The 26,738-nt window shown below is 39.2% G+C and overlaps 1 protein-coding gene across 5 annotated transcripts in view; it reads left to right on the forward strand.

The window, feature by feature from the left end:
* Nucleotides 1-26,738, forward strand: part of NAV2 (neuron navigator 2) — a 419,911-nt gene that overhangs the window by 255,337 nt on the left and 137,836 nt on the right. For all 5 annotated transcript variants that reach the window (XM_069857433.1, XM_069857429.1, XM_069857431.1 and 2 more), the window contains exons 2-4: nt 1,736-1,853; nt 8,510-8,562; nt 23,966-24,038. In XM_069857433.1, coding sequence (XP_069713534.1) covers nt 1,736-1,853; nt 8,510-8,562; nt 23,966-24,038 — 244 coding nt within the window. The remainder of the gene's footprint in view (nt 1-1,735; nt 1,854-8,509; nt 8,563-23,965; nt 24,039-26,738) is intronic.

The raw sequence follows: 26,738 nt of genomic DNA on the forward strand, positions 1-26,738 counted from the left end.
GGCTGACCCCAGAATTTTTTTGCATGGTGATCTGCATCATGGCAATTAACCAGGCTGGAACTGATGCATCGAGATATAAATTTATATTTGCTGGAAGTCCTTCTATGATAAACTAGGACATTTATCACAGCCCTCCTGTTAAAAGAAATGTAGCTATTGTGTTGGAGGTGATTGTCAGCTAAACCCCCATAATATTTAAGGGGGGGGGATGTGGACCCTTGAGCTTGCAAAATAGCTTTCAGCCTGATCCCTTATATGTCTTTGCTGATAGATAAGCAAGGTACAACTGTGTGGCAGCAAAATATTGAGGTCTATTCTAGTTCCTTAAAGCATAAAAATACCTTCCTGTTATGGAAAATGTTTTCTTATGAAAGGAGCTAATGAACACAATGTCTAGTTTGTATAAAGTGTGGTGATGTTTTCCACTTTACTTTTTTCGGTCAGCTAGGGAAATCACTTGGGTAGTCAGTCTTGGTTTCATTGAGCTGTTTTTCACTGAGCTATTTTTCATGAAGATGTTTTTCAGCTCTGTTTTGTTTTGGAGTTTTTTTCACTGCAGTACTCCAGCATGTTTTTCTGTTCAAGTCTGTGACGTTGTTAGTGTAGGAAATGCTCACCCCACTGCTCTGAAGATGAAAGTAGAGGACAAGTTAAGGAAAATAGGGACACGTGTTTCAGATTAAGGGCGATTTGTTCATTGCTGCTACCGGTAGTGTTTTACAAATTTTTAAGAAAATACAAATGAAGACTTTACAGCCAACATAACTCTAGTCACAATATCTGTTCTTCATTTTATCATATTTATCAGTGAGTGCAAGAGGAACATGAAGTTAGAATCCTTGTGTTATTTCTAGGTTCTTCCTTCCCATGTGGCAGATACTTGACTCAGACTTGGAGTTTGGCTTTTGCCTCCCATGAAGGAGAAAGGCATAAGCCTTGCATTTCCAGTGCCATGCTGAAGATGCTTCTGAAATCACTAGCCACGGTCTTTTTTTTCCTCCGTTTTGATACTTAACATGAAAAGATTTTGTAAGTTTTCTGGTTATCTTGGATAAGTTGTGCAAGTGTATGTTGAACAGTCCTTAATGCAAATTAAAGAGACATTTTTACTGCTTTGTTTGCTTAGTTTTCAGATAATACGTTTTAAAATAAATCCCAACAATTAGAAGTTTGTGTGAGAGAGTTAAGTCAATTTAATAGGCCTTTTTAAGCTGTGAGATGGAATTTATTAGAATTGGTTGACTTCTAAGACCTTAAAAGATTTGTTGGTTAATAGAATAAAGGAGTTTCCTCACAACGAAATTGCCGTGTGCCTAATGTCTACTACCAGAAGTAGTGGTTCTTTAAAAAGTCTCAATAGCAGATACAGAGGAGGATTGTCAAAGGAAAGAGACAAAATATACTTGGGTGGAAATGGGAATATCTTCTTCACACATTTTACTGCTGTGGGACGTTCACTTGACCACCTGATGATTCATTCAGATTGTAATATGTTCAGTTTACTGTGGCTTTCTGTGAGCTTTGATGTCAGATTTCTGAATGGTGAAAGCTGTACTATTGTAAGGTGAATACCTGTTCTGCACACTGCCTTGAATTTTCATGTTGTTCACTTGTTTCAAAAAGCAAAAAAAGCAGTGATCTTAAATCAGCCTATTGGCTACTGAGAGAAGCAAAGAACTCTCATTTTTAAGGTTGATGTTATGACTAACTTCTTTTTGTTTGTTTCTCCTGATAGATTTATACGGATTGGGCTAATCACTATCTAGCCAAATCGGGTCACAAGAGATTGATCAAGGATCTACAGCAAGATGTGACTGATGGAGTCTTATTAGCAGAGATAATCCAGGTTGTAGGTGAGTGACTTTCTATTTTTTTTTATCCAGGTATCCACCAACTTGCTCAGAAATTCACTGTCTTTTATCTTCTACATAGACACGGGGGAGAAATCCATCAAACTGCATGAAATTATGTAGATAATTTTCCTTCAGAGACTTTGCAAATTTATTCGATAGAGCTTAGTGTTAAAGCGTAGTGGAAAAATATTTGATGTTGGTGATAATATCTCCTGACACGGCAATATCGCTCCACACAGCTGAATGGTAAATAAGCAACTCACAAGGGATTTTTTTCCTGCCAGGATACTGTTAGCCTTCACTATCTCTTTCTGATACCTCTTGGGCATTGGTCTTAAAATAATTCACAGTGATACTGGCCTGCTGTGTTGAATCTCCTGCTTTTAATTGGATTTAGAAGATCCATCTATGCAGCTAGGAAAGGAGAAAGGCTAAACTTTTTGTGGCAGAAAAAATAAATCCTTCATGATGAGTTTTCAAATCAGGAAAATCATCTGTCATTAGGACAAATCTCAAACACAGGCTCAGTTCTACAAAGCCATTATTTCCTTTAGTTTGCACCAATATTTGTAGATAGAATTGTTTAGTATCTTCACTATCAATTGGCCCATGTAAATCTACCTGTTTTCCCTCTTCTCTTCGGCTTGGATCCTTTATTAGTTCCTTCACAGACTCATCCATCTGGTACTTGGGATGCCATAGACACATGCATGGGCCAATGGAGATGGATGGAATCGGAAAGCCTGCTGATGGGAATTAGGGCAGCTACTGTTGGAAGCAAACTAACGCATTTGAGATGCAAATTAAGAAGATAGCAATGAAGTAACAAGACATCAGTGCATGCATATTTATATGTGTTTGAGAAGCCGCAAACGAGCTAGTTCCTTGATTTAAAGTACAAATCTGCAAGCCCTTCTCTGGGATGAAATTGTGGGGCATCGTTCCAGAGACTCCACTAGAGCTGCACTGAGCTAACTCTCAGAAAACATTTTTGTCTCTGTGTCGTAGAGCAACATAATATCCCGGTAGCGTTCTACATACCCGCCACTGATTGTGTACTGACCGGTATTCACTATGAGCAGTGTGTCATCCTGTATCCATTTTCTCATATGTATTTAATAGGGGGGAAAAAAAATTCAGAAACCCACGAGCACATAGGTGTTGATTACTTTCATACATACCTAAGTACTCTGTGTTAATGCTGTAGAAGAAAACATCTGCATGAGAACGTGTGTGTAAAAATAGCACCATCAAAACGTGAAGTCGGTTGTACCAAGTATTTAAATCTAGCTGTTTGAGTATTCACTTGTGAAAAGTCTTGTGAAATTGGTCCCTCTAAAATACGCAGAATGCTTACTGTATTTTGCAGTGATCCACCTTTGCTTTTCTTTTTAGCCGTTCTTAGAGCTTCCTTTTGGCTGATATTTAAGTTAAGGTCTGCACGCTCTCAAAGGTTGAAGTACATGTGAAGGACTTAATTTTCAGGGATTATTTTCCATGTGAAATAGAGTTAAAATTTGAGCATTCTCAGTTGAATGCTCCAAATTAACAGTGAGGAAAGTAATTTGTATCTGTTGTGTGTGGCCTTGAGCATGCGGCATCTCATTGTCACAGAAATGGTGAGAACTTTCACAGCTAAGAAGCAGCTTTAACTGTAGCCTGCAAAAGACAAGCTTTTTTTCTGACAAACTAGTGCATACTAAGAAAGCCTCTGTAGGCGGTGTAGGAGAGGTTTTTCTTTTTTTGTTATGTGCTATGTGTAAAAGCAGCCGCCCAGATCCTTCCTCCTTTTTGTCAGGTGCCTGGAGATTATCCAAAGTCATCAAAATTGATTCAGGTTTAATTATTAGTGATACAATTTTTCTTCTGTTCACCATCTGAGATTTACATCACAGATGTTGAGTCTTGGAATACTACTTAACATCCAAAATTGGAAAAAGAATAAATGGAATTAATTATTTTTTAATGAAGACTCCACAAGAGTTAATGATTATAGGGAGACTGTCCTTTCTGCTTACCTTTCTTAAGTAAAATAGCTGCATATTTAGGAAAAGAAAATTTTCAAATTAGTAATAATGTGGTAGTTCTTTTACTTCAGCATCCAAACAAGGAACAAATCTGAAGACATGAAACCAGACATCGCTGCATTTGTTTTTAGAGGGTATGATCTTCAGACTGCTAATGATTATATCAAAGCACTATAGGATGACAGTTTTTTCTGTTTACAAGTCAATTAAAGTGCATTCCTAGCATTCTGGTTTATTTTAGTTCAAAATTTATGAGTTTATAAGAGAATGTCAGTAATATATGCCTTAATAATGCCATATAAACATAGTAGCTATATTTAAATTCATGAATGCAGATAGACTGGGTCTGTGCATGCTCTGAAATTGGTATTATATGCAACTGTCAATTGCTTCCCTGTGAAAACCTTGAATTTTCAAGACTTGAGATCAGTGCTTAAATTAAACTTTATAACCCAGTCCAGTAGGACTTCTTGTACTGATGCCTATGCTCTCTTGTGCACTATTTTAATTGATTGGATACAGCCAAAGTCAGATGAGATACAAAAAATATAAATAGGTAAGCAGACATTGCATGAATGTTAAATACTTACTCACCTAAATAAAAATAGTTTCAGTAAGGAGTAGAATGTGCACATCAGTGTTGTGCTGGGCAATCAGTACACAAAGATATGAAGTGATGGGCACATTGTTTAGTGTAGATGGTTGGGATGTGCCAGGTTAGCCAAATTTAGAGGTGTATCTAAATATTCTGCGTCACATGTGTTCTGGAAATTAATGGAAATTAATAGCACTGACTTAAATGGAATAGATCTTTGCTCTAGTTTTATTAGTCCTCTGTGATTACTCTAGATAACTATTTCAGTTCAAATTCATACTGTGACTTATCTCAGCGTAGCTTTGGTCTGCTGTCATGAAAATTGCACAGTTACATTTGCAGGGGAAGGTTACAGGTTTATATTTCAAACCAGAATCTTGGGATCAAGCCTAGAAGTACTTGCTAGTGATAAATCCTGTCATATTTTGGATGAGACATTACACAAAGGTTCATTTTTCTGATCCTTCAGTGGTTGTTCAGTTAAAAGCTGTAGGTGACAATTCCTATGTGAATGTAGGAATTGTATTGAGCGATATTAATTCATATATTCAAGAACTAATCTAATGTCCCAAGGCCTGCCTAAAGTACTAAAGACTGCAGAGTAGCTGCTGAGGTTGTAACAGAAGGTTTAATTCATGTTTATTAAGTGCATGCACATTTTGTATGGATCATTTAACCCTCCATACATAGCCAATTCTGTTCTGTATGATGCTTATTGAAATGCTTTTGATTTGTTCTGATTATAATTTCTCGGGCACTTGAGGGAGTTTCATTTGCTGAAGACTTTTTTTACTCGGAATGTGTGCCTGTACCTGTAGAAATGGGACACTGACAGCTGACTGGGCAGCAGATTTAAAGAACTCTTAGAAACTTTTGATACTAGGGTTTCCTTTTCACTTGTGTTTTCATATAATTTTGGCTTGCAGTTTCATAATGTGTCTCCTGTCAAAATATGTAAACCCAAATATTCTTTTAGGTGCTATTTTCCAACCTTTGATTTGGATCCAGGTAATGAAAGCATGGTGCCACTCATTACTACTTTCATTATAGAGCACAGCTGGTTTCTTCTGTCTACCTTGGAACACCCCTTTACCTGTGCAGAAAAGGGCGAAGTTTGCAAGCACTTAAAGGCTTTTAACTCAAATTCACCGTATTCATGGGGAGGGGAGAGGTGGTGGGGGAGGCTCTTTGAACTTGCAGTCAGTTTGTGAAAAATCCTCTGCTTTTCACATTTGTGGTTGTGAATTTATGTCTTGCTGAAGGCTGAGATAGAATTGAAAGCCTTTATGATTGCCTGTGACTTCCAGTTTATGCTAACTGATGTAGTGTTCCTACATGGCAGGCAGAAACAGTAGCTATGAGTTGCCTATTTATCTCAGCCAGAAAGCAGTGCTTGTGCGGCTGTGAAATTGGACGCGTTTCCAACATCCCCTGGCATTCAGTGACTTGTGCTGTGAACTGTACCATCGTGCTGACTGTGGGCACACAGTGTTGTCTCATTCACTGCAATCCCTCTTTCCAATCACCTCCACAAGACAGGCAACTTACCTCAGACCTGCTGCAAGCTCCTTGGAGCTAGGTAGAAAGACCAAAGACAGGGTCCAATTTATAGCCAAGGAATGGGAGCGTCAAAATCACCGCGTGATGAGTTAGGCAGATTTCTGCAAAGTGCCAAATATGCCTGTGGACCATTCTGGTGCACGTCCTCAGCCTAGGTTGCATCTCTGAGGGCTCAGTAGAGGGGTATGAGTTAGTTCAACCCACCTGCCAGTTTGCCCCACCAGGTTTTTTTGGTTGTTCTCTATTCCACCTGCTTTTCTTAGAACTTGTACCAACAGGGAAGGGATGACAATTGCATTAGCCTAGTGGAAAGAGTAACTAAGAGCCATAGGTGAATTGGAAGTGGATTATAAGGTGAAAAGATACGGCATAAACCTGCTCGGGAAAAGCTGTTTGCCTGCTCTCAGCAGAAATAGAACCTAATGGGCCAGGTAAATTGGAGTGAAGCTCCAGTTCTTGTAAATCTTCTGATTCCCACCAACTGCTTCTGGTCATCCCTAATCACCAGTGGCAAGAAGGCCAACAATAAAAAAGGAAGTGATTATTGATTGGGAAGTGTTGAAGAATCATCAACTGGTGGACAAAAACCTGCAGGGAAAGTTGCCTTTGTTTTTTTTCATAGCTTTTGAGAGGAAGTAAAAGCAACTGTTTAAAAACAAAACTAAAAAAAAAGAGCACCATAAGATGCAGGAAACTGGTAGTAATGAAATAAAGAACAAATCAGTTGATCATAAGAGTACAAGGATAGCTTATGACATGTTGCAAGCTGATAGAAAGGTATGAGGATAAAAGGAATAATTTTTGGGTCAAAATGGTAATATAACCATAATATAAAAATGGAAGGCGATAAAGAGGTAACATCCCAAGTAATTGCTGTGTGGAATGTAAATTTCTCCTGGCAGAAAAATTTAAGGTGCCCTCCATCTTTATTTGCCATTAATTTTCTCATGTTATAGAAGGGTGTATTTGTTAGTTGAAGGGTTTTGTTGGGTTAAACTTTTGTGTACAGCTAGAACCAAGCATGTACTGCAAGTGTGTGAATATATAGCAACACCCTCAGAGTGCAGGAGTGTTGAGTAAATATTTTGTTTCTACATTTGCATAGTAAAAGAAACCCAAAAAAAGCCAAATGCAGAATCTTGGAAGCAAGTTACTAACAGCTTAGGTGCTTTCAAGTAGGCAAGTCTTGGCAGTTTGCATACAAGAGCTTAAAAAAGAGACAGGTAATAAGCTTTATGGTTTGCTAACATTGATTTTAAGTACATCCTGTGCTTTGGAAGTTCTAGAGGACTAGAGGAAAAACTATGCTTTTTTTTTTTTTTTTTTTTTAGGAAAGTGAACAGCTAAAAGAAGGTTTCAGTATGATCAAATCTGAGATTAGACTTCCAGAAAGAAATACATGCTTTTTGTGTGTAGAGGATGATAGGCCACTGTGGGAAGAGTATGGTGGATTTAGCTGTAATCTTTTTCGTAATAGCATCAATTCTTATGTGCATTATTGTCACATAAAAGTGAGCTGGGGCACCTTGATGTATAAGAAGGGGAATACCAGAAAAGAGTGAAGTTACATTTATTTGTTAGCATTGTTATGACTGCAGTTGGAATATTGTGCCAAATCTGTTATGCTTAGCTGAAGAATGATGTGAAATGAGACGGAGTTCTGAGCGATGTCATGAGAGTAAGGCAGTGTTAGAAAATACAGCTCTTAATAAAATAATTGATGAGAGGCAAGTCCATTTGATTCATCAAATGGGACGTGAACACCTACCTTTATTACAATGAAAAAACTGTGGGAAACTGAACTTTGATTATAGCTGGTTCTTCAGTCTAGCACACAAAAGGCATTTCAGGGTCCAAGACTGAAATGTGAAACTGAGCCAACTAAGACTCTAAGACAAGTATTAAACCACCTCAAAAACTTAAATTATTTCACTTGTGTCTTTAAAGATTGAAATTATATCTTTTTCTGCAAGTCGAATTGCATGTAAGCCATGGAGAAGAAGCTTGAAAAGTCGTCTTCTGGTTTGTGCTTTGAAAAAAAAAAAATTAAAAAAATAGTAGTGTTGTTGATCATAAATTTCCCCTGTAGATTTTAAAATCTATATTCACTCTATAAGCAGTTCAGTTGACATGCAGACATCGACACATACATAGTGTTCACTTTTCCACCTAGCAGTGATTCAGTTTTCAGTGTATAAATCTTTTTAGTAGTTTAAAGGAGTTACCCATCACTGTACAAGATGTCAGAGCAGTTGTTTTCTGCCCCCAGCTGTCCCTGGAGGCATGACCCGCTAGGAAACTCCAGCTGCTTTTTTTTGATGTGTCTCAGCGTTTCACACATTCCCTTTGACAGGGCAAGTACAATCTGAAACTACTTTATTTACCTAGCAGCAAGTGCTCTGGGAAAAAAAAGTTGGAATAAATGTCCTTTGCATAGTTTTTTGCTTTAATTCTTCTTTTTTTTGGCTTTTCAGCAAATGAAAAGATTGAAGACATCAATGGCTGCCCAAAAAATAAGTCTCAAATGGTAAGTAGTAAAGTGGTCTGCTCGCATGTTCGTGGTCAAGTATTGAGTAAGAGTGTGTGACTTAATACTCTGAGGCTTTTAATAATAGTTTTTGATTAATTTTTCATAGAGCAAAGCTATTGTCTGAAGAAAATGAATATTACGGTTCTTATATTCCCTAGTCGTTGAATTAGGCCTCACCATTAATCACATACTTACAATCAATCAATATTATTTTTACATTGATATTTTCTAATATCACAAAATCAAAAAGGAATTTATAAAAATAAAGTTTTGTTCTTATAGATAGACAATAGTATTGAAAAAGCAGAATTAGATATCTATTTTAAAGTTGGAGTAAGAGTTACAGTGTCCTTTGAAAAGAAGCAAAATAAATCAGCGAAAGGCACTAAATGAAAAGATTTTGAATTGCAAACTTCAAGATGTTTTTGTATGCATCTTGGTTTTGGCTGATAAGTTTCAATGTGTAAAAAGAGTTGGTTTGTGTCTTTCTTGTATATAATTCTTAAAACCAAAGAACCAAACGTAAGTGCAATAAAATTAAAAGCATATAGTACCTCAAGACTATGTCTGCTGTGAGTATGGGTGAAGCTAAAATTATAGACAGAACCTTACTGATACCACAAATAAAAAGAGACTGATTTTTAAAATGTGTCTTACGAGAGGTTTGCTTAAAATTTATGGTGTTTTAAAGAAGATTATTTCCTTGTGTATCTTGAGGAAAAACCCCTCTTTTACAATATGAATTCTAGAACCTCCCCTTTGTGTTGCAAATAACTCACTGTGGGTTAGATGAATACCTGTTCTGTGCCTGAAGCACTTTCACATTTTTAATTTCTGTAACTGATCCCAAATGCCCCCTCCTCCTCCATGACTGCAGCTTGGACACAACCACTCACATAGTTAAACCAAAGATGAAAGATTTTATGAGAGTTTGCCATCTTAAGTCAGAAACCACACTGCATTCTGCTCTTCTGTTTGGGATTCTTGTTTTGTTTTTATTTTTTTGTGGAAGCTATCCGTCTTTCTTAAACCTATAGAATCATAGAATAACCAGGTTGGAAGAGACCCACCGGATCATCGAGTCCAACCATTCCTATCAAACACTAAACCATTCCCCTTAAATATAGAGCAAGCACTAGTAAAAAGGAAGCCATCTAGAAGATTTATCATTGCTACTTTTTACGGCTTTGAAGAGGTTTGTTTCTATTCTTGCTGTAGCCACAGCAGCTGTTTAGAGCATAAATAATGGAGGAAATTTTGTCAATTACTGTAATTTAGTGTTCCGCAAGCGTATGCTAAGAACTGTATTTCATTCAGGACTGGAGTCTGTAACAAACTCCAGGACTTTGTAGCTAGAAGTCACTTTAAATCATTATTCTCAAGGAAGGAACAGCCTTGTTGTGTTGGATAGTTGGATGCACGCTGTGGGCTGCTTGCAGAAGTCAGATCTGGTTATAAGCTGAAGCACGCAGGGGGCATGTGCTAGGTCAGGAACTGTGAAGGGTGCTGGAAAGAGGTGTTTGCCCTGTGCTCCCTCCTCTAATGTCATTCTGGTTGCTCATTCAGGAAGATGGAGTGAGTGGAACTGTGTCCTCCACTTGTGAGATGAAGTGCATCAATCACAGCTGGGCATCCCCAGCAGTTTTCCTCATGTGAGAAAAATGAGGATTATTCTTATGGCTTGCTTATAGAGCTCTTTATCACCTTACAGTAAAGATACTCAGGCAAGAACATAAGTATTGTCATAGAGGTGGTGTTTGTGCAATTGCTTGCAGTGTTGAAGGAAACAGCCCTTTTGCAGGTCTCCTGCATTCTAAGAATAATTTATCTGTTACACTGTTTGTTTAGAAAGAGTGATATACATCCTTTGCATTTCAACATACTTTCCTCTTAGTATAGCTGACCTTAAGCTATACCTAACCTATTCTCCAGAGCGTGGGCACTGGTGTTTGTCTCTGATACTTCTGGTTCAGAGAGACAGCAGAGGCAAGGCTATCCAGTCATTTCAAACACTCAGCCAGGTGATGGCTAATTTATTTTTTCAAGTGAATCTTTCAGTTACAAGTGTCCTTATCTACATTGTAGTGTCTGTAAGGTGGGCTTCACAGATGAGTTAAAAAAGTACCATAAACAAAGGTTTAACTTGGCTCATTAAATAGAAATAAAATAGAGTTTAGAGGTAAGCCTTCTAACATAATCATTCCTTATCTGGCAGTTATCTCATTTGTAGACTCAGGATGGCATGAGCAAAGATACGTGTGAGCTGAATTGTGAAAGCTGGCTCCTATCCAGCCAGATGTATCAGCTTAGAGCAAATCTGTGCCTTTCAAGCCCATTAAACAGGGTGTGAAAGCAAGTATGTTTGCTTCCATGTGGCACAGTCTTAAGCCAGTAAAACCAGCCAAACCTCAGAGAGCTCAACGCAGAGCCAGATCAGGTTTCTTTGCATTGTTGTTCCCATTGCTACAGTGTCGGAAAGTATCACACAAATTTGCGCAAACTGAGTGTTAGAGACAGCTTGGGTCTTTCAGGCTCAAAGCCAGTGCTAATAAGACTTGTCAAATTAAGTTGAGTACTGCAGAATCATTTGGGACAATTGGTGCTTATCAACCTAGGCCCAGTGCCAGAAATGACATGACAAGGACCCCCGCTGGCTCCATGAAAAATCACCTAGGTGAGAACCTATCCTCCCTTGTCATCTTGTCAGGGTTTCTCTGCTGTGGGGAGTATCCCTGTCTTCCTTTGCTCTAGATAAAAATTGGCTGGATTTTATATCATCTCTTATAGAACATTCTATATATTGTCGTCTGCATAAGACCCGTTTTGGTTTTTTTTCCAAAACTTCTGTGTTTTTTATACTGTAGACATTCCTCTAAACAAAACCCTATAATTGTGATGATTATTTCCAACTGATGTGCAGAAAAACCCATGGTTAATAGAGGATGTAGTAGTATGGATCATAGGCACTGAGACTAAGATCTGGGGTCTGTCACCACAACTGCATTTGTTTTTTCAGAATGAGGCACAAGAAAGTATTGGCATGGTTCTTAATAACTAGATGAAGGAGGGTAAAATGGCCATTTTCCTCTTCTATGGACTTCTGAAGAAAGACTGAGGTCAACAAGCCTGTGTAGGGCTCTGTTTAATACTCCTTGGTTATAGAAAAACAGGGATCCTTTGTTTCTGCCCCTTCTTTGCCTTCTGTCTCTCTTGTTTTGGGTATGAGATTAGAGTTCAACATTGGGCATCCTGCAGAATCTGGACGGTATAGGAGGTACTGATTACTCCCTTCTCTTCTAGTTAGTGTAGATTATTCTCATTGCTGGAGGTGTCTTTATGGGTACTGAATGTTTCCTATTGTAAGAGGGTTTATAGCACTTACATTTGTAAAATTATGAACAAAAAACCATGTGAATGACTATGTGAATGAGTTGTTATATGAAGATATTGCCTTTGACTGAATGGCAGCCGTTAGAAATCTTGTTTTATAGGGGCTGTGTCCTGTCTGTGAGGAAATACATTGTGTAAAATGATCACAGTTTTTGAAGGAAGTTTCATAGCAACTTTTTAGCACAGTGTGGCAGCTGAGCATTTTATTATCTTGTGTACTAATAGATCCTTTGCATTGCATAGCAAGGAGGAAGAGGGAGGGAGATTGTTTTGTTACCTATTACGTGGAAGTAATAAATCATAACAGATGAGATAACGGTTAGATGAAATGAAATAAGAAAAAGGCAAAGGACAAGATGCTTGAAAGGTCAGACAATTAATGTAGAAAGTAAGGTGGAGGAAAAAGAAGATCCGTATCAGCTAGAAAAGCAATGACTGGGGGGAGAGATGAGTAAAGAAAGTTAATTTTGAAAACATGAACTTGAAGCCAAAGAAGAGAGTAGATACTTGCCTTTGAGGGGATCTGTTGGCAGACACAGATGATGGGTCAAGCACAGCTGAGGATGGGGCTGGAAGAAGGGGCAGAAGAAGAAGCAGCAATATTTCTTATAGGAGAAGTAGAGGGATTTTCCCACCTTCAATGTAAAGGTAAGAAATACTGAATATGACAGTGGAAAGAGATAAGACTATGAAAAAGGTATAAGAAGAGACTTGTGAGAAAACATTTTTTTTCCTATGTTTCAAAATAAAACCAAAATAATCATGGATTATGATAGTCTAAAAAGAATTAAAAAGCTAAATGTCTGACAAGTGATAAAACGTTGCCCTTGTTACTGAGGCCTGAAGGAGCAAAGTGGTAACAAAGCTCTCAGTGCTGAAGGGAAGAGGGTGGGCAGACCTGTAGGTGGACGCACCAGACCCTTTCATCTTCTCATGCTGAGCTGGGGGAAGTTGTGGGACACCCAAGACAAGAATTTTGGAGCAACAGAAAGAACATAGGCTGAACCAACGCCACAGTTCCCTCCTATAATTAGAGGAGGAAATAACTGTGGTTCCTGTGTGGGCTTGTGGTTGGGTTTTATTTTTTTTTAAGGATGATCACTTTGTGTATGTAACTATCAGTGTTATTAAATAACAGAGAGGAGGTATTATTTTTGTGTGTGTGTTTTTTGACCAGAAGTTTTTCAAGAATCATCCCTTTCTAATGCAGATATCAAGCTGTACTAGTAAAATAATACTATTCACTCTTCCTACTACTTTTTGACTTGCAAATGTTAAGAATCTTGTACTGCAACATGGGCCAGAGTCTCTATTTCTTCTCAAGGACTTTGTGAAAGTTGAGATAAAGGCTATGTTTTCAGTACAATAACTTAATTTGCAAGGAAACCTTGTGCCAGTGATGGCAATTTGATGACTATTTTAATATTTGACCGATTTCTTATATTCTGAAAATGAGCTGCTCTATAATGTAGGTGACGCCCAAAGTCAAAGAACAGCTTGTGTGGAAATTCTCCAGGCTGGCAGACACCATGGATTTTAAATGAGCAGCACTGGCAGTTTTAATTCAGTTTTTAGAGTTTGTCCAATTTTCCCCTCAGCGTGACCCTTGCCAGCTCCGTCCCCTGCTCTATGAATCTTTTTTCACTGGAAAAAAGAGCATGAGATATTGAAATCTTCATTACTGCTTGTGTGTATGGCATATGCTATATGTATTTCTGTGTTCTTCAATCATTGAGTTGGAAGAGACCTTAAAGATGATCTGGTTCCTACCTCCTGCCATGGGCAGGAACACCTTCCACTGGATCAGATTGCTCAAAGACTCATCCACCCTGACCTTGAACACCTCCAGGGTTGGGCATCCACAGCTTCTCTGGGGAACCTGTTCCAGTGCCTCACCACCCTCCCAGGAAAGAAACTTCCTAATATCTGACCTACATCTCTTCTCAGCTTCAAGTGTTCTTTTCTCAAAGAACACTTCCATGAATTGAAGTAATAGATGTGAATGCTAGTGTGACATGGCCCATACTTAAAGGATGTAGAGGAGTACACATCAGTGAGTTGGTTAGCAGGATTAATGTGAGCTGAAACCACCTGAGCAGCTAACTGTGTGGATGTGATATCCACTAAGTGGATGAGCTGATGTGTATTGTACTAATAGATAAAAATGACTGCTGTAAATACTAAAAATAGAAAAAGAATGTAAATAATCTTAGTTGCTTGAGGTTTTCTCACGGAAAATAATTCTATCTTTGCTTTTAAAGAGCCGGCATCCACTTTAACTTGTTCCTCGAAACATTTTGAGCATTTTAATATGCCCAGTGTTGTCTAAACGTTGCCATAGCTAGTTGCAATTAATCTGCAAGGCTGTTGCTCCAAACCTCTCTGGGTTGGTGGGGCTGAAGTCTGGTCAGTTGGCTGCTCGTTCCCTAAAGCTGAGGACTCTGCTGCCTGGGCTTGTGCTGCTAATTCAGGAGAGCAGCTCCTCTGGAAAGATCAAAAGCATCACAAGCATTTTTTTTCCCTTCTGCAAATTCCTCGCATAGGATTTTTGGAAACATATCCCCGTGGTTAAATATAGCCCTATATTTTCAAGTAATCCCACTCTGAAGTTGTTGAGAGCAGCCGTGTAGTAAAGGGAACTTTTTTGTCTTCTGGTAAGCCTTTCCCTGCTTTGCTTGGGGAGTTTGTATCTTGCTGTTGGTATATGTTTAGTGATTTAATCTGTGTTAATGTTACTACAGTAACAAGTGGCCTTAACCCATAGTGTGTTTCCTCATAGCTGGAGGTCAGCTGGAGGGGAGGATGTCACCTGGAGCCAAGCCAGACTAGCCACTGGCAGACACCAGCGTAGCTCCCTCAACTGCCCATGGAGACTCTTAGCCAAATACTGAGTTTAGGAATGTTTGAAGCGTTTTCTCTAAGCTTCCTGTGTTTCTGTTGGTCATGTATGAAACTGTTTTGTCACGTAGACATGAATGATTTACTACGGAGGTGAACTGCCAGGTTACTTGTACTGAGATGTCCTTCCTCACTTTATAATGATTTATATATTGCTCCTAGATAAGATTTGTTTTGCTGTCTCTGCTTTTCTTCCAGAGATCCAAACTGTTGCTTTGCTATTATGCTTACCATTTGTGTGTTGTTACCGGTGAGACGGGCATGGTTGGATCATAGGCTTCTGTGTTGCAGACCTTGCTGTCTAAATAAAACCACAAGCCACTCTCTTACCACCACCACCACTCCCCTGCGTAGAAAATAACATGATAAATAGAGCAAGACTGGTTTGGGAAGGGATAAAATATACAGTTCCCTGCGTAAGGCATGATAAAGTGTCACTGAAAAGATATTGGTTCAGTTTCTGAAGGCTTCCAAAACTTTTCTGCATGTGGAGATGGGAGATAAGGCTTTGTGCATGCTGTTCTGTCCACCTTTGCAGGCATTGCAAGTCTCTCATTCCCGTCTGCGATTGTCTTCATGGTCCATGAGGGTGTGCTCCAGTTCTTTGCTCTGCACAGTGATGCAAGAACATCTTTCTCTGAATCAGTGTGAGGTTTGAGAAAGATTGAAAGAGAGCTGACTTGAAAAATAATTTTTTTGGAAAAGCTGGAAGATGTGAGCTTAACTATAGAGACAGAATTAGATTCTGTTTGATAACCTATTTCACGGTTAAATTCAATTATCACTTTTTGAATAAATGTGGTTCTGTGCCCTGTGTGGGCTAAATACATGAAACAGCAAAAGCACTAGGGGGCCAATGTTATTCCATATGTGTATGTGGACCTATCAGTGTCTTTCATTTGTGTATTTACACCTGCACCAAAGTCTAGAAAAATAATTCTTGTTTTTCATGCCTATTATCTATGTAAAATCATTACATAAATGTACCCTTTATGCAATGCTCTGCAAATGCATAGCTTCTTGCTATGTTTCGCATAAATGAGGAAAATTAGTGAGTTATGGATGTCAGTCTAAGTTTCTGTGCTTGTGCTTTGGGGCACATGCGAAGTTGCCCAGGGACTTGTGGCTGTCCCATCCCCAGAGGTGTTCAAGGCCAGGTGGAATGGGGCCTTGGGCAGCCTGATCTAGTGGGACGAGTCCCTGCCATGGCAGGGGGGTTGGAACTGGATGATCTTTAAAGGTCCCTTCCAACCCAGACTATTCGATGATCCCATGTTTACACAGGTTAATTCTGGTTTCCAAGTTGTGCATCATTTCTCTGCAGAAACCCCACTGTCTGCTGCACTGCTTAAAAACAGTACAGTGACACTTCATACTGAAGAAGAATGTTTTGAATTTACAACCACAGGGCTGCGGTGTAGGAACGAAAGCTGTTTGTGCGGCTATTTCTTCTGGTGCCCTGGGTCTTTGAGTTTTTTTTACAGTATACATAGTAGTAACCTCTTCACTCTTAGAATCATGGAACAATTCAGGTTGTAAAAGACCTCTAGGATTATCAGATCGTAGCTTTTATAAAGCTTTTGTACAGCCCAGATTTTTATCTATGTGTCTTGTCATAAATATTTGATTTCCAACTATTACTTAAGTGCTGTAATTGTGTAATAATGGCTGTTGTAATTAATTACTCTGTGAAGGCAATACATATCCAGCAAGTTTTATTTTTTTGCTTTTTTATGTAGGATTATTTGTATATATTTAAGCAGAACTATTGTGCTTGTCCTAAGCAATTATGCAGGAGAATTTCAGTAGGAGGTGTTATCCAGGATGCAGGTGCAAGGAAGGAGGGGGCACATATGTCCCTCCAGCCACCAGAAAATATCTGTTGGGAACAGGTGAAGCTGTGACCCTCAGGCCTCGAGACAGAAATCTGCGTGTCAGCCAAGACAGAGGGTGCGCTGCGCCTGGGAACGGGCCGTGTGGTAGCTCCCTTCCCATGGATCTTTTTTAGAAAGGAACAACTGACGATGACTGTATTGCAAGAGCCCCTTCACGTGACACAAACATGAGGTGACCATTACAACCTCTTAAGTTACTTGTATTTGAATAACAAAATCCGATCATTTGCTGGTGTCCTGTCATCCTGTAGCAATAATTTGGAATCACAGAATCATAGAATAGTTAGGGTTCGAAGGGACCTTAAAGATCATCTATTTCCAACCCCCCTGCTGTGGGCAGGGACACCTCCCGCTAGATCAGGCTGCCCAAGGCCCCATCCAACATGACCTTGAACACCTCCAGAGATGGGGCAGCCACAGCTTCTCTGGGCAACCTGTTCCAGTGCCTCACCACTCTCATGGTGAAGAAATCTGTCCTTATGTCTAGTCTAAATCTGCCCCTCTCTAGTTTATACCCATTGCCCCTCATCCTATCACTACAAATCTCTGTAAACAGTCCCTCCCCAACTTTCCTGTAGCCCCTTCAAGTACTGGGAGGTCACTATAAGATCTCCTCGGAGCCTTCTCTTCTCCAGGCTGAACAACCCCAACTCTCTCAGCCTGTCCTCACATGGGAGGTGCTCCAGCCCTCTGATCATCTTTGTAGCCCTCTTCTGGGCCCATTCCAACAGCTGATCTCTAATTAACATGCATTCATTAAAACTGAGTGTTGAAAGTAGGTTATTTTCATAATTAATCATTTAATAGAGTGCTGCAGTATTAATATGAAACTTTCCTGGGGTAAAAGCTCTGTTTGTGATAAAATGTTCTGTGCGGTTATTTCTATATGAATTTAATCAAATTCTGCATTCCTGCTGCAAATTCAAGTTAATGATCAACATAGCCTTCAAGACACACTTGAGTTAATATTTCAGGAAATACAACAGTGAGAGACAGTGCTTACTGCAGTGTGAGGTTTTAGTGTATGGTCGTCCCTTTTAAGCATTTTTACTCTTTTAAAATTATTCTTTTATGTAGAATTCTAGAATATTTGGGGAAGAAGTCCATCTTCACTAGATAATGATAATATTTTATATTTAATCCCAACAGCACAGTACTAGAAAAGTAACTTTCAATGTGGGAGCCTCAGGTAGAAAAGGGTTTCTGTAAACAGCAATGGAAGGTAGAAAAGGATTCATGGGACTCGCTACCCCCTCATTATGTATTTACTGAGCATGGCCGTGGTTTCTTTCCATCTGTTCCTATCTCAGTTGTGTGTAAGCAGAGATTTAGTGCCAATAACGTGTAGTTAGTGTGGTATGTGCTAAAATCTAGTCAAGTGTCTATTGAGACCAGCGAAGAGTTTAATCTGTATTCTAAATTAACAATTCTCCAGAGGAAGGATACACTGATGATATTTGTTTTGTGAAGTTAAACTTGTTGCATAATAAATCATAATCTAGGATGTCTCAAGAATTCCCATTATGCACAAATTTTCCACCACAACTCTTCAAATGTATTTACGGCATAATCTATTCCCAGGGATATTTTTCAAAGAAGTTCTACTTAGTTTTTTATCCGTAGGAAACTTAGTTTTGAATAAATAAACCTGCAAAAACTCTGAAAAGCTGAATTTTGGAATAAGCAAGCAGAATTTCTACAACCCTTCCATCTGCTTTTCCCAGACCCAGATTAGCTTTGGCAAGCCTTGAATCACCCAGGATTGCTGGAAACTATTCACGATACAAGAACGCCCTTTGGATGCTCTTTGATGTGATTAGAAGTCTTGGCCATCATGAATCACAGCTTTCTCTGTGGTACTTACTGCCCCCATTTCGGTTTGTTACGCATGTTGTGAATGACTTGAATATTCGTCCTGTTGTTTCCAGAGGAAGAGGCACAGGAAAGCTAAGGTTTTACCCATGGTCACAAAGAAAAGAATGCAAGCAATGATGTGCTTAGGCTGCTTCTCTAGCCTTAGGTCAGTGCCCAAACCATTCTTCTCTTTAAAAAAAACAAACAACAAAATAATGCAATTGTAACAGACAGGATCAGCTCTTCATATGGATGTGAAAACAGTGTAGATGTAGTAATACATCTTTGGTTCCCTGGCTAGATCTGTTGCAACCTGCCTTCAGAATTTGGGTTAGCTTCATTTGCTCTTTTGTTACGTCTATTATTTCCGTATTAAGATACCCACCAAATTCTGTCAATATCCCAAAACTTAATTTTGAGATACATTTTTATCCAGATAGTCAGGAGCAACATATGAACAGTTGGAGCAAGATGATAGTTTCCTTAAAAACAAAGAACTGTTTCAGTTGGGATAACTACTAATGAAGATGTATTTTAAACAAAGCAGTGATAGTATTTATATCCTTCTGGGGAAAATGGAATTTGCAATTTTGCCTTGGTATTTCTTATACATAGTTATGTGTAGGAAGTAGTGCATATGAGACACTATTTGAGGGTAGAAACCTCCCTCCCCTAAACCTCCAGGGTTTTAAGGATTGTCAATGTAATGTCTTAAGATTTTAAGTCTGTTCCTATGCTTTGATATAAAAACACTGAGCATAAAAAGCTTGATCTGAAAATACAGACAAGTAATACATTTTACTTCAGTAAGTAGCTTGCTGAAAATAGCTTGTATTAGGCTTTTTCCTTGTTTCTGCATTGTATGTGAAGTCTGTTGGAACACAGCCTAAGAGTTTGTGAAACTTGAAAAACTTTCACATGAAATCAATCTTCTTTTCCTTCTTTGAAAACTAATACACTGGCTATAACATGGAGCCTCAAGTTAAATGCAAAGCACTGGTTTCAATATAAGTAGTGGTTTTTCTGGATAAGCTCATGAAAACACCACATCTATCACTGTGAGAGTTGGGAGCAGAAGTCTCGCATCATAACATGAGTAACTTCCTGTGGTTTCTAAGTGAAGGAACCTACAGTAAGTTTAATTCTGATTTTTGTTTAAGGAAAATATCTGTATCTGTTGCAAGGACAGCACTAGTTATAGTTTTACAGTTTACCCGGTGTATTTGACTTGGCAGAGACAGCTTTGGCTGTAGACGGTTTCCATAATCAAGTCTTTGTCTGATATAGTTGACGTTCAACACACATCGGTGCCCACGTATGGGTTTCCATTTACAGGCTGAGGGTATTTGTGTATTTTTTTCCTGATGTGTCCTATTCTCCTCATACAGACCAGAGCACATTTCCCAGCTCCCCTTTCTAGCACTGACAAGAATAGAAGTTGAAATTGCTGTTACTTGACAAGTGCAAGAACTTTTGTGGGTCTGGTGGCCAGTATTGTTGGAAATGCACAATTACTGTAAGGTACGCTTGAGAATATGGGTAAATCTGAGTCATATACCTGGAAAAGTAGTAGTGGAATGAGAATGAAATAAATATGTTCTGATCCACGCACAGGAATTCAATTAAGCTGTTAAATTTGTGGGTACTTGTTTCATATGTGTAGGAGCTAGGAGAGAACAAGGAGTGTGCAGGTGTGGTGGGAATGAAAACTGATTATGTGCAATGATGTCTTTTAAAAGGCCAGGCTGGATAGGACTTGGAACAACCTGATCCAGTGGCAGGTGTCCCTGCCCAGGGCAGTGGGATTGGAACTAGATGGCCTTTAAGGTCCTTTCCAACCCAAAACCATTTAGAAGTCAGCAAATGTATGTAGCTGTTAGCTTTTAATCCTGCTTTTCAAGCAAGAGGCTGCTGATCATAATAGTGTAACAAAGCAACTGCTGCTGGTCTGATGTTTGAGCATGTTCGATGCTTCTTAGCCATGATGCTTTCTGCTCCTGCCTTGCTAGGTAGCAAGTGCCAGCCAGAGATTTGTGTGAGGAGGAAGTTTTTAGGTAGCTGACTCAAACACACCTTTTGCTTTTGTGAAGATGAGAATGGGAGTTGTGACACTTGATTTTTTTTTTTGTTTTTATGTCTCCTGATTATAAGAAAGGAGGAGTCATCTCTGGTGGCAGGCAGTCACTTAGGTGCGGGCTCAGCCATCCTCAGCTGTATGGATATTTCAGAATAAATACCCGTTGTATAGGGTATGGGAGTGATAATAAGGCTGTTTGATAATTGACTATACCTGAAGCAGTTTATCTACAGCAGTTCAAAATTGCAAATTCATTTGATGCTGTTGGCCTGGAAGTGCAACAAGGCAAGGCTCAGGTTTGAACGCTGCCAGTAATGTATTCAAGCGAGAATCACTGTGGATGTCTGTTCTTGATTTTTCTGCTCCTTATGCACGGCTTTTCCCTTTTTTGAGTAGGTGAGAAATGAGAGCATCCAACTACCATCATTCCTGCTTGCTTCTGCCTTATTAAACATTGCTGGCAAAGCAAACAAGAAATCAGAATTGTCAGCCAAGAAACAATTGTAGCTCATGGTGAAAAAGAAAATACACGCTCCCCTTTGGCAAATCCAGTCTTTTCACATCTGCTTAAAGGGTTTAAGTAATATGTGAACTTACCCAAGAAAGGGCCTGTAGAGCCTCAGTGAGGATTTGCTGCTGGATACTGTAATTTCAAGGAGACAAGTGTACTTTGTGTCAGAAGTCACCATGACACAGGATCATTGGGTCTTTCCTTAGCTGATAGTTATACAGAAACTTCACTTCTGTCCTAAGTACACACATCTAAGTGGTCAATCTGCCACGCTGCTACTTCAGAGTAGCTTGCTATCTTCAACTCTGTGTGCACTGGCAGATCTTCCTCTGTAAAACAATATTTGCATATTATAAATAGTTCTTATCTTAAGGGTCTAGGGACAGAAGCCTTACTTGGAGCTTTTATAGGTGGAATTAATTCTTACCCTGTTGGAAACGCTTCTCTTTAAGCATGATTTCTGACGCATTAGACTTATTCAACCAAGCTTAGGATTCTTCACTCAGGCTGGTGGCCACAAACTAGTATTCATGCCTTAAGCTATTTGACATATTAAAATTTCAATAGCTGTCTTGACTTTGATTTTTTACAATAATAAAAATCAGTGATTGCTTCCCTCACACTTCCTAACATCTTTTTTTTTATGCTTGGCACCTCATGGGGTAGGAGACTGTTCCCTGGTAGAGCATTCAGGGCTTTTCCCTCTTAGGAGTCTCCAAGGAGCCAAGTGAGTGTGAGCCCTTTCCCACTGGAGTCGGGTAGCAGTTGCTTATCAGTTTTATGTGGGCTGCTAGCCAGTCAATGTGTGGGAAGCACCCTGAATTTCTATCAACATAAAGTTTTAGTCATTTCAGCTATAGACCTGCATCCTGTGTTTCACTTTCTTCTTGAATTTCCCTAAATTTCTTCCTGTTTTCCTTTTTGGGCTCTATTTTTCCTTAAAAATCAAATAATCGCTCACAGTCCTGTCTTTCTACTGTGTAATCTTGTTAGTATCACCTAAGTAATCCTTCTTATTTGGAGAGGAGAAATCTATCCATAGCTGTAGAAGACTGGAAATGTTCTTGGAATGATGAAGACTTTGTAAGTGCAGGTGGTAGGAAAGGATTGATGCTTTTGTGTGGTGTTTATTCTTGAAAAGGTATACTTTGGTTTTCCAGCATAGTCCCAAATCACCTCAATAAAAGAGCTGTGTTGAAAACTTAAAAGGGTTGGTGAAGGAAATGGGCAGAGATTGACTGTTGTGTCATATTGAACCTTTGAACTGCACCCTGCTACAAGCTTTGATGTCTGAACATTACAGGAAATGTCTTCTTTAGTATCTATCTGGGTTTAGAAGTATATGGTATACTTGAAATATAATGAGGTTGATAAAAGTTTTGAGTACATCAGTGTTTATAAGTGGTGAATTCACAGTTAGGTAATGCCAATGAATTTTTCTCTATGATAGAAGAGAATGTTTTTATTGTTATAGATAATAAATGAAAGTACCTTGAGAGCAATCCGTGCTGTAGGTTTTCTGGCAGGTTTCCTTGTACTTTTTTTATTACTTCAAGAAGGCTGGTAAGCACAGTTCAGGTGCTGGCAGGGAAGCTGGATCTTTCACAATCCCTTCTCATGTCTCTGGACTTCACAGAATAAAGGTGGCTACCTGATAGCAGGTGTGGGGCTTGGTGTCTGTCACCTTTCTTATCTATAAAAGTGAAAGCAGTGTTTGGTCATGAAGTTTTGGGAGTCAATAAATTAGTGTTTGCAAGATGTTCAAGCATGGAGACCCTATTTTATCCCTTACTGATTATCATGATAGTAGCCAAAATTGCTCAGTATTGTCCAAAAGCGTCCAGTGCATCCACACAACAAAATGTGATATTTCCTGAAATGTTGTTCCTTGCAGCTTCTTAAGGTGTCTCAGCATAGGCTTCTACATCAAAGTGCTGTGGTCTGTGGGGGTTGGCATCTCTCTGCATCATATGAATGTAATAGCAGAGCTCTGGTGGTAGCTTGTTGGGAAGATCTCCATTGCGTATTGAGATACAGCAGAAAAAGATCCTAAGTTGTCCAGCCCTTCTGGAGTTCACTTTGTTAGGTAGGACTTGAGTCTAGCCTGTATGTAGCAGCTATAGGCCCTCACTTTCAGACTTGTTGTGCGGAAGATCCTATCTGGTCAGAATTCATTTTATCCTATACAATTTAATGACTTTGTACCATCTCTCTGAAAGGCAGGATTTCCCCCACAGCGAGCAACCAGAGTTGCCTGTCACTTCTGACACGCAAAGCATGTCGCGAGTGACCATTTTTTGGATTCCAGCTGAGGTTTCCAGTTACAGTTTTTATATTTGACTGCTTTTGTGGCTGGAAACTTATGCCAGCTGTCAACTTAAGAGCAAGTGGCAATTTGCCTTCTCAAGCAAATGTGGTCTCCATGTTTATTTTTGGTTTCGTGTTTGTTGGTCTTATTGTAGGTTAAGAATCCTGGCATAACATCCTTGACCCTTTAGTAACATATGTAGTGATCCTCTTTTGTGGTTAGAGTATTAAATAACTCATTTCATGCAAATACAAATAACAAAGTCCTGACCCACGTAATACTCGATCAATTTAGGACCTTAGTAACTGAGGAGGTTTCATATTATGGTTTCCACGTAATGAGGAGAGGGACTTTTTACATGATAGAAAGACTAAGGGCATTAAAGGGTGGCGGGAGATGAAAGTAAACTGTTATTACAATTCATTTTCTTTTTGTTTCTCTCTTCTTGTTTGTTTGTTCATGAACAGATTGAAAACATAGATGCATGCCTGAGTTTCTTGGCTGCTAAGGGGATTAACATACAGGGACTGTCAGCAGAAGGTGAGTCAATCATTTGTTTCGAATTCCATTTTAAATGAGGAACTTGAATTACTGCTTGTGATTGCAACCAGCACGTGGGGTGTAATGAAAGATTAATATGGATAATTTAAACTTATGGAAGTCTTTGCTCTGTTTTTTCCCCACCTCAATATGAAAGGTAGGTAAAAGTACATGTGTAATCTCTACACAGCTGATTTGTAAGAATAATCAATAAGACCAAATTAAAATTCAATATCTCTTTGTTTCTTTCTGTAAAAACCAGAAACCTCTCATCTCAGTTCTGTAATTAATACATTGATCAGAGTGTAGAGTTTGCAGATATTTAAAGAGAACTGCTGGCAGCTGTTTGTCTATTGAGAGAGAAATTTCTTTCCTTGTTTTTCAATTGTTCTCTTACCTGAAGAAGTATCTGGCTTTCGTTTCTTTTTTTAAAAGATTTAAAAATAAAAATATTTCCAAATTCACAAAGCAATAAAATCCAAATGTTTTGAACCAAAACAGAAAAGAAAAAGACATTTTGACCTCTCATTAATCACTGTGCTTTTGAAAAGCACGAGGATTTTTCTCAAGCCCAGATGTGACTCAGCATACTCTGTTCCTTTATGCCTGTGTATGATATGTGTCAGGTTGTACGGAACCTTTTGGCTTAGAAGCTGTTTAACTGCTTTCTTATTAAGAGATCGAACAGATTTCTGTCATCCTCAGCACCAGCTTTAACTTGTGCTTTCATTTAAATACTCTTGGATCCGGCACTTGGATCTGATAATTGATAAGGCAAACTTTGAATATAGTATATGTCACCTCCTTTAGAGCATCACAGAACGAGTAATTGGATGTGTGACATCAGGTGAGACTTTAAATAAAATTTGGTGACTGTATGTCTTTGCAAACTTAGTTTTGAAGAGGAGGTTATGTCATCACATCATATCACATCACACACTTAGGTTTACTTGCGTGTGAATAACTTAACTGCCTGTGTGTTTAAAGCTGTGCTTTCTTCCTCTGAAGGGATCCTACAGCTGAAATAAGAAAGGTAAGAAAGGATACGTAGGTGTAGTTTGGCTGACCCCGGCTGGCACCTAAGCACCACGCGGCTGCTCACTCACTCCTAGGATAGAGAGAATAGGAAGAGCAGAAGTGAGAAAGCGCATGGGTCAAGATAAAGATAGTATAATGGGTGAAGCAAAGAGGAAGCAAGAACAAAAACAAGCAATGCAAAAGCGATCACTTACCACCTCCCACAAGCAGACAGGTGCCCAGACAGTTTCCAAGCATTGGCTACCTCCCCAGTGCCCTCCCACCACCCACTGCAGTTTTTATTACTGAGCGTGACGTCCTACAGCATGGGATATCCCTTTGGTCAGCTGAGGTCAGCTGTCCAGGCTGTGTCCCCTCCCAACTTCTTGCTTGTACGCTGCAGGATGACAGTGTGGGAAAACCAGAAAGCCTTGACACTGATCAGGGATTGCTCAGCAACAGCCAACACAGGCACCTTATTTATCAGCACAGTCACGAATCCAAAACCCAGCACCATATACTCGATGATGATTTGAAGTCCTAGCTGAAACCCATTTTCCCTTCTGGATGGTAGATGATGTTTACCAGATAACCACTCTGAATGAGCTTTATACCAAAACCATCATACACACAAGTATACATTTTAAAAAATTAAGGAAGTATAAAAACTTTGATAAAATTACAGTTCAAAAAAGTTAGTTCACTAAGTTTGTTTTGTTTTGTAAGAGTGGAAAGCAGAGTAATAGATATTTAGTATACATTGTTCTAACTTGCTGTGTCCTCTAGTAGGAGAAGAGAGGGCTGATGGTTAGCTGTCTTTTTCTGTGGTATATGCTCAAGCTGGGTTAGAACACCAATAACAAACATGTTCCTCCAAAGAGAAGTTTTAATATGGTCAGCCCAAGTACTGCTTGCATTATGTGCCTCGATGGCTCAGTTAGAATCAGGCAGATTCACATGTCAAGAAAAGAAAGTATGATCTAGAACAGCAGAAAGTTTATTTACCAGGAAATGATTAAAAAGAAAATACAGCTGAGTCCCTCGTAAAAGGCAATTTCAATCTTGACATCATTTGTAAATACTGAAAAAAAAAAAAATAGATTTGATATCATTTGCCTACAATGCAAAATCTAAGAAAAACAGCAGAAGAATTCATGGGAAGACTGTCTCAGCGTGCAGAGTTGGCAGCGTGGTGGTGTTCACACTGAGGAAAGGGCAGCATGATTCCTGTTCACTGCTCTCCTGCCAAATCACAAGGCAGACTCAGCAGGGTGTAGGTTATCCCATGGCTTCTGCTGATTTTGTATTTCTTCCTTTCGTTTTCACTGTCCAGGAATTAACATTTTAAGTCCTACAGAAGTTAAGAAGAGGGCAGTTATGTTTACTGCCAACATATGAGTGGGATCATTTATTGGCTGTGCCACTGATATAGAAGGAAAAGAGTGACAGCAAGAGGCGGTGGAGGGGGGAACGCAGGGATGCTTTCTAGAAAATGAAGTTAAGATTTGAACTCAGTAATAAGTTCACTCTTTGTTCTTAGTCACTCCTTAACTGTGCTGAGGAAGGAGGAGGAAACTGAGTGAGAGAGAGAGCATGGAATGAAGAACATAAAATGAAGAGTGCGGTAACCAAATAAGCCAGTGTTTCTATGCAGGTTGCCAAGACCTGCTGGGTCAAGTGCAA

Source organism: Phaenicophaeus curvirostris, chromosome 5 (assembly GCF_032191515.1).
Source record: "Phaenicophaeus curvirostris isolate KB17595 chromosome 5, BPBGC_Pcur_1.0, whole genome shotgun sequence".
NCBI lineage: Eukaryota > Metazoa > Chordata > Aves > Cuculiformes > Cuculidae > Phaenicophaeus > Phaenicophaeus curvirostris.